Raw genomic sequence first — 8,179 nt, 5'->3', positions numbered from 1 at the left:
AACAAAACCAACCTAAATCCATAAAAACATCACAAAAATCCGAAAGACCCAAATTCCAACATATATTAATTCTTTTCTCAGGTTAAACAAAAATCTCAGGCTCGAGGGCAGTCCGGTGAAACAATTGTACCCGAGGTTCAAAGTCTCGAGCGACGCCAATTTCTCGAAATCGTCGTGGATTTTACCCGTGATTTTCCTCGCGCACGCGTTAAGCTCGCTCAGCGACGACAAGTTCGAGAAAGATTTGGGGAAGAAAACTCCCTCTTGTGCTGTGTAGCCCGGAGCTCGTGGATTCTTCGAGAGTTGAAGCTCTACCAAGCTCGACAAATTCTCAAAATTTTCGGGTAATTCTGTGATCGTGCTCTCTTTCATTAGCAACCGACACAACGATTTCAAGTCTTCGATCGAATCCGGAAGTTTTTTAAGCTCTCTGCACGAGTTGAGTCCAAGAGTAACGAGGTTTTCTAAATTGCCTATGGATTCAGGAAGCTCCTCGATTACTCCTTCGAATATGATCAGAGCTGTGAGAGACGAGATCTCGCTGATCGATTTAGGCAGTGAAACCAGAGACTTACATCTCTAGAGATCGAGCGTTTTCAGCGATTTCAAGCCTCGGATCTCAGCGGGAAAACGAGTGATTGACGTCTCGCGATTTGGTTCAAGCCTCGTGATTCGACTCGATGAGCATCAGTACCTTGAGCACGAGGATCGGGATTTGGTTCTCGAGCATCATCGATTCCCTCAGGCAACTCGGATCCCGGACCAATCTCCCCCCGCCAGGTGGCGGAGATCTCGCCGTCCCGTCGCCGGAGACGCCGTGGAAGCAGAGGAGCTCGAAGAGGAAAAGCCTGTACACGGCCATGGATTTAGGTTAGTTTTGTGATGTTTTGATTGTTGGTTTTGATTGCAGAGAAGAAAAGAAGAAGAAGAAGAAGAAGAGAGAGAGAGAGAGAGAGAGAGAGAGAGAGAGAGAGAGAGAGAGAGAGAGATTGAATTATTTAATCTGATAATAATATTTAAATATTAAAAGTATTTAGAATATTGCCACGTCATCAAAAAGTTAAACTTAACGTCCAAATACTAACGGAAGTGGCAAGTTGTAACACGTGTCTAAGTTCTGAGATTATTTCTGCAACATTTCCGAGTCCAGGGGGTGAAATGTAATCGAGGTACGAGTCCAGGGGGTAAAAAAGGAATTAATTCTCTTGAAAATTACACATTCCGTTGGTCTCTACTACTATATGACGCTAAATTGTTAACAGAATCAACATTTAAATGTTTATTTTGTAAAATAAATAAAAAATAAATCATTAAAACATTTAAAACAGGTCCGCCACTGTCACGTCAGCACCCTCCTTCGCCCTGGCTGCCGCCATATCATCTCATTCTGAGTGAAGGTCTCTCTCAGCCTCCAACAACATCAACAACAACGCGTCGACGAGGACGTCATCATCCCCAGCCCTAATCCCAGGCAATTGCACTGCCCAAGCCCAAACCCTAGAGCAGACACCCTATCCTCTCACGCAGCTCCACCTCCAATCTCTGCCGCCACAAAAGCCCTCACCGTCAAGCTACAGGGTTGCCTCAAGAACCATCCAGCGTCGGCGGCGAGGAAGACTCGCTCGAAGCCCTAAAGTGCGCGGCTTGCTCCTGCCACCGCAACTTCCACTGGAAAGACCTCGATGGCGAAGGATCCGCCGTCGGAGCCCTAGCGATCTATAGCCCCAGGACACGACGGTCCAGCAGCACGGCCAATCCGCTCCAGATCACCCCTCCGCCGCAGCTCCACCACATCAACCACTACCCGAGCCCTTACTCCCACCACCACGCCCACCATAGCTACCACCACAAGATTCCGATCGTGCAGCCAATGAATGTGGCCTATGGCGGCGGGCAAGATGGAGTCGTCGAGCGAGGAGCTGAACGTTCTCTTCCATCGTCGATATTTTTTTTTATTGTTTGAATTGTTTTAAGTGTTTAAAATGTTTTAATGATTTATTTTACAAAAAAAATGTTTAAATGTTGATTCTGTTAGTAGGGACCAACATAATATGTAATTTTCAAGATTAGAGACTTTTACCGTTCAAAATAAAGAATAAGGATTATGTTAGTTGTTTCCTAAAACTTAAGGGACTTTTGCCGTCATTTTCTCATTTTTTTTTGCTAACCCGCGGCAACGTGCGGGTAAACCAACTTGTTATAATAATAATGTAACAATAATAATGTCATTTTCTTGTTATAATAATTTTGAAAATGTTAAAACATTGTCATTCTGTATTGTACTTCATCTTATACAAAAAAAAAAAAATAGACATCAAATTTTTTCCATGAACCCACTAAATTAAACAACATATTTATATTTATTGCTAAAAAAATATGCCTACATAGAATAGAACAAGGAAAATAGTCTCAACAACTAGTTATAATTTTGATAATTTGGTTCAAAATAGTAGCAATTATATTTTTGGACACTTTTACGAGTAATTTTAGACATGAAATATATAATTGTCATAAATTATAAACTTATAAGTCTATAATTATCAATAATTATATATATAAATCTACAGTTACTAGTAAAACGGTCTAAAAATATAGTTGTTACTATTTTGGTTCAAATGATCAAAATTATTAGTGGAGATCATTTCCCATTTGATAAATAATCATCAGAGGTGAGAATTCTAATCCTGGTTAAATGAAATGTAACTAAAATAACGGAGGAATTCCTAGAAAGTTTGAAATGATTTTATTCCGGGAATTATCATCTAGGCTATTTATGGATTATTAACAAAACGTTGGCCAATTTTAAATTGCTACACATTCCATGGCTTAAGCAGCCAATTTTTTGTAATAATTATCGTTTTGATAATAACTGTAATTTTTGGACAATTGTATATTTTTATGTCTATAATTACTAATAAAAGTATCTAAAAATATAATTGCTACTATTTTAATCCAAATTATCAAAATTGCTGAGGTCTCGGGTTAAATGAACTCTAAAATAACGGAGGTATTTCTAGAATGTTGGACATGTTCTATTCCGGGAATTATCATCTTCAAATCGAATGTTTATGTAATATTCCCTAAGCAATGAAGGACTTTCGACATAAATGCCATTTTCACGTTTCTTCTTGAACCAAGCTCACCCCTTCCCAAACACGACATGACGTTTTTAAACACGGCTCATTATTATAAATGTATTCGGAACTTTTTAAACACGACATGGCAGGTTTGGCTTATATTCGGAACTTTTTGAACAATTGCCTGATTCACAATCTGCTTTTATTTGGGGTTCGTAGTCTGTGTGAATTTTTTATTATTTATGTTCTTTCGTAGCCGTGCTTTATTTGATGCTTTTTTCAAAGCTCGCCCACTTGTTCTTCAAAGAACGGAGCTTTCCGGTGTAAGGTATTTCCAATCTCTATATGTCGAAACCATAGTTACATATTCGAATCTAAGTTCAAGTTTTCTACGGTTCTTGATTCTTTATACATACTAGATAGCACCCATCTTTATGATGGAACCGATATGCGTACAGTGAAATAATATATCAGGGTTCAAGGGTGAAAAGAAAAGCGAATAAGAATTTTACGGTTTTTTTTGCTAACCCGAATTGCCTTCCTATTGGTATCTATAAATGCACGGAAATGACTTCGTTTTTGGATTAAATTTGACTTTCTGATTCCGACGTGTACTACTTTTTTTTTTTTTTTTTTTTTTTTTTTTTTTTTTTTTTTTTAATAACAAGAACAACATTATATTGAAACATGCCATACTCTGCTACATGCTAATTTCATAATTTCATGTATATATAATCGTTGAGATTAGATAAACGGAGCTTGGTTTTCTTGTTTTTTCATTTATTTGTTGTGTTGTGCCTATGATTTAAGGTGTTTTGATGGACATGAATTATTCGAGTCGTATGGGTACCGGTGGAGAACTATCGGCTATGGACACCGTAGATTGGCGGACACACTTGCAACCTGATTTCCGGCTGCAGATCATCATCAACATGTGAGTTTTACTTTTGAACTCGGTACGCGAGATAATAAACATTTGAGGTCTCTGCAATGATTCATAAATTACATATTGTCTCATAAATTGGCTTGTCCATCGTGTCATGGGCGATCTACAAGAAGCATATATATAAAAAAAAAAAAAAACCCCAAGACAGTAGATGCTTATTGTTAATTGTCCAGCAGATTTCTTTCTCTGTGGATTGTGAAGGTTACAATTTTTTGGTTAAACTTAAAACAAAACTCATTTAGCAACATATCTGACGATGTGTTCCCTGTAAAGGATGGATTCATTAAAGAAGTATCTACGATTCAATACTCGAATGGTATTGTTGACACTCGAGAAACATGTAGAAAAGATTGAGGAAGATGCCTACAATGGAGCTAGGAGCGAGGTACTTTTTTTAAGCACAAATAAGTTGATGTAAATGTTAACCTTCTCTGTCTCATATAAATATGTATATATAATGATACGCGTTCATTGTATTTTGAATGTTCCAGTGGAGTTATCTACTGGAGATTTCTCGTAAGATACTTTTATTAGAGGCCAGGTTACAGAAACTGCCCGACCATGTTGCCAATAGTAACCGACCACCGGATCAAGGTAAACCTTTGAAATGTTTATGTGGTACAATGCTATGAATTTCTTTTTTTTTATTATTTTCCTGCCTTTTAACCACATGGAGAGTGGCTGAGTTCGTATTTATAAGCTTTTTATTTGTGTGACTATGGACACCGTAGATTGGAGGACACAATTGCAACCCTATTCCCGGGAGCAGATCTTCAACAAGATGTGAGTTTTAATTTTGAAAGCAGTATGCCAGAAATGATTTATAACCATAGCCTCATTCATCTTGATGTCATGGATTGCTCGTAAAGTTAACATTCAAGGGCTCTGCAATGATTTATAAATTACGTTTTTTGTCTCATAAATTGGCTTCGTTCAATCTCTGACGATGGATTTTCTGTAAAGGATGGATACATGTAGAAAGTATCTACCATTATGTTTTCAAATCGAGAACATTTTTAAGGAGTATGAAGAAACTCTCTATATTGCAGCCAAAAGCCAGGTACTTTTTCTAAACACGAACAAGCTGATGCAACTATGAACATGCTCTGTTTCATACAAATAATATGTATATAACGATATGCATTCATTAGATTTTGATTGTTCCAGTGGGATTATGTGTGGAAAATTTCGAAAATGATTAGTAATGTAGAGACAAAGTTTCAGAATACAATGCCCAGCCAAGTTGGCAATAGTAATCGACCGTCGGATCAAGGTAAACCTTTGAAGTGTTTATGTGGTACGATGCTCTATGACCTTCCTCATGCCTTTAACCAACATGGAGAGTGGCTGAGTTTGTATTTATAGGCTTTCTTTGTGTGATTTAATTTTTTACCTGCCTAATAGCTCTCGCTTATTTTTGTAGTCTAGTCTAATAGAATTACAGAGTTTAATCCATGTTACGTTTTTGTGTAGGATCTGTGGGCTTGCAGCCCCAGGTACAGAATCAAGGTCAGTCACTTGGAATGCCTAATCAGACCCAAACCCGTCAACAGTCATTACCTCAAAATAATCAGAATCCGGTCGGAGTTCAGAGCTCTTTGAGCATGCAAGGCGTCCTTGCCAGTTTACAGAACTTCGTTGATTGGCGGCGACCGTCTTACCGGCAGCAGATCTACGACAAGATGTGAGTTTTACTCTTGAACTCAGTACACGCCAGAAAGTTAAGACATTTAAGGGCTCTGCAATGGTTTATAGATTACATTTTGCGTCTCATTAATGTAAAGGATGGATACATGTAAGAAGCATATATCATTCTCTGGTCCAGAGGGATTGCGTTATCTCGACTTCTGTGTTAATGACTTTGAGGAAAATGTCTACAAACGTTCTAAAAGCCAGGTACTTTTTCTACGCAAACAAGTTGATGCAAATATTAACATGCTTTGTTTTTATATAAAGATGTATATACTGATATGCATTCATTGGATTTTGATGTTTCCAGTGGCATTATCTTTGCTTTGTAACTCTAACAATGAGTCAGATTGAGGTCAAGCGTCCGAATACAATTCAGAAGCTAATGCTGAGAGTGGTTGCTCAGAATCCGAGCATGCAATGTGTCAATGCTATTTCCGAGAACTCTGTAGGGAATCCCATGGATCTAGATGTACCCAATATAATGGCAGAAAGCCAACAAGTCGTAAGCCAACAACAGCCCCATGGGTCAAGTATATTATTTTTTGTTTTTTTTGTTTTTTTTTTTTTGCACATGCATTATCGTATATACTAACATCACCGTGCCAATCACGTCTCATATAACTTATGGCTGCATATTTACTTGACCTTTTGTAGCATTTCTTGACTCAACTGCTCAGACTGGACATGCGAATGAAGGTGATTTGCAAGAGGTGGAATATCAGAAGGTAATATGCCATGCTTTCCATGACCCTGAGCTCACACACAAGGCATGGGTTGATAGTGGCTTTGATGGAATCTATGATAATAAGAAATGATGTAATGGCGTAGAGTGTCTTGTTTGTATTGCTAGTACGTATTTGGAGTAGCAGGAATAAAGTTGACGAATCTATAAAACTTTGTTTGCAGATCAAACTTACGGAAGATGAACTCAGTGAAATGGAACAGGAAATCATCACCAAATTACAACAGCTCTATGTTGCGGACGGTTAGATGGGATATAATACCACTGAAAGATCCGCAACCTCGGTTTCGATGATGGGCCGCGGGCCAAGTAGTTACTTATATTTATCTGTGTTTTTTTTTTTTTTTTTATTATGTCATTTAAATTAAGTCGCTTTCTCTCATTTAAATTAAGTTTTAGACCCAGCCCGCTTGTATATATTGACGCACTTGTCTTTTTATTATGAAAACCGTGTTTCAGCTGAAAATCTAATTTACATAACAGTCATTCAGAGAGGCTGGATAATGCCAAGAGAGTTGTGTTGCATCACCAAAAAAAGAAAAAAAAAAAGAAAAAGAAAAGGGAATGGAAAGGGATTTAGTTAGGGTTTGATGGGCGTTATAGTAACTGTCTACAATAATGAATTGGATAAAACTACCAAGGGAGAGTTGTGATGCATCACAAAAGAAAAAGAAGGAAATGAACGGGATTTGGTCGGGGTTTGATGGGGCATTATAGTAACCGTCTACAATCATGAATTGGATAAAAATAAGTTTTTCAGATTATAGTAACATAACAGATCTTCAAATATTCTATATAAATATGTTGTTTTAATACATCATTTTCCGTTGTCAGAAAATGATCACCTGAAAAGCAAAAGCAAAAGGGTTCAGAACACGAATCCCAAGACAAAAATCAAGATGATGGTCCGATTACAAGGGCGATTCCCAACCATACACATACCCTTGTCATGCACGCGCCGCCGGTGTGCTACACTCGCGCTTGCAGCGCACGCTTCACCGCAACAGTACACTCGCCCTTGCCGTGCACACGCCGCCGTTGCACTGCACTCGCACTTGCCATGCGCACGCCGCTGCTGCGATGCACTCACATTTGCCATGCACACGCCGCCGCTGCGTTGCTTTCGCGCTTGCCATACACACGCCACTGCTGCATTGCACTTACTCCGGACTTGCAACGCTTTGCACCAGAGCATTGACACACCTTGACAAGCCTCAACATGCTTTGCCCTCGCTCCGAATCACTTTGCCATGCCTTGTCGAACCTAGACACACCTTATCAAACCTTGACACACTTTGCCCTCGCTCCGAACAGCCTTGACACACCTTCACAAGATATGCCACGTCTTGCCCTTACTTAGGCACGCCATGCCAAGCCCTGACGCAGATCAACAAGCCTCAACATGCTTCCCCTAGACGTGCCACGCCTTGTCCTCGCCTAGACAAACCATGACAAGCCATTCAAAGCCTTGATACTTTTCCAAGGTGTGATATGCATCAACCACGCTCCAATGACCTTTGACGCATTCCGACGACCCAAACCGAGACAAAGAACCGGGGCTGAAACTGGATCGGTTCAATTTGGTTTTTGACATTTTTTTAATCCGAATTTGAGTTTTCAGTTTTTCAAAATTGGTTAGCTAGTTCTTTGAATTCATGATCAAGTTTTATATCCAGTCTAAAGAAACCGGTTATCCAATATCTAAAATCTATATCCGATTCT

The 8,179-nt window shown here is 39.0% G+C and overlaps 1 protein-coding gene across 3 annotated transcripts; it reads left to right on the top strand.

Annotated features, from left to right (window-relative positions):
- The first annotated feature begins 3,133 nt into the window (after window positions 1-3,133).
- Window positions 3,134-7,184, top strand: LOC149397844 (uncharacterized). Of its 3 annotated transcripts, none has more exons than XM_089615052.1 (13): window positions 3,134-3,226; window positions 3,334-3,405; window positions 3,888-4,011; window positions 4,297-4,408; window positions 4,515-4,617; window positions 4,755-4,806; window positions 4,987-5,083; window positions 5,191-5,296; window positions 5,497-5,707; window positions 5,808-5,919; window positions 6,023-6,217; window positions 6,370-6,440; window positions 6,622-7,183. In XM_089615052.1, exons 3-13 carry the CDS (start codon window positions 3,896-3,898, stop codon window positions 6,749-6,751), a joined length of 1,305 nt encoding a protein of 434 aa, XP_089471178.1. In that variant the 5' UTR covers window positions 3,134-3,226; window positions 3,334-3,405; window positions 3,888-3,895; the 3' UTR covers window positions 6,752-7,183. The 3 variants fall into 3 exon arrangements, with proteins under 3 accessions (XP_089471178.1, XP_089471177.1, XP_089471179.1); XM_089615051.1 differs by having other exon boundaries at window positions 3,198-3,288; window positions 3,363-3,405; window positions 6,622-7,184; XM_089615053.1 differs by having other exon boundaries at window positions 3,200-3,405; window positions 6,023-6,245; window positions 6,622-6,954.
- The last annotated feature ends 995 nt before the right edge of the window (window positions 7,185-8,179 follow it).

This window comes from Urtica dioica, chromosome 5, assembly GCF_054948205.1.
Source record: "Urtica dioica subsp. dioica isolate 48M chromosome 5, U.dioica_male_clone48M_v1_H2, whole genome shotgun sequence".
Lineage (NCBI taxonomy): Eukaryota > Viridiplantae > Streptophyta > Magnoliopsida > Rosales > Urticaceae > Urtica > Urtica dioica.
The sequence above is the reverse complement of the archived record's forward strand: the minus strand, read 5'-3'. Positions and strand labels throughout refer to the sequence as shown.

Coding starts and splice junctions, on each gene's coding strand:
- LOC149397844 (XM_089615051.1), top strand. CDS start 3,896: ATGGACATGAATTATTCGAGTCGTATGGGTACCGGTGGAGAACTATCG. Junction 4,409..4,514: donor ACAATGGAGCTAGGAGCGAG/GTACTTTTTTTA, acceptor TGAATGTTCCAG/TGGAGTTATCTACTGGAGAT. Junction 5,708..5,807: donor CAGCAGATCTACGACAAGAT/GTGAGTTTTACT, acceptor ATTAATGTAAAG/GATGGATACATGTAAGAAGC.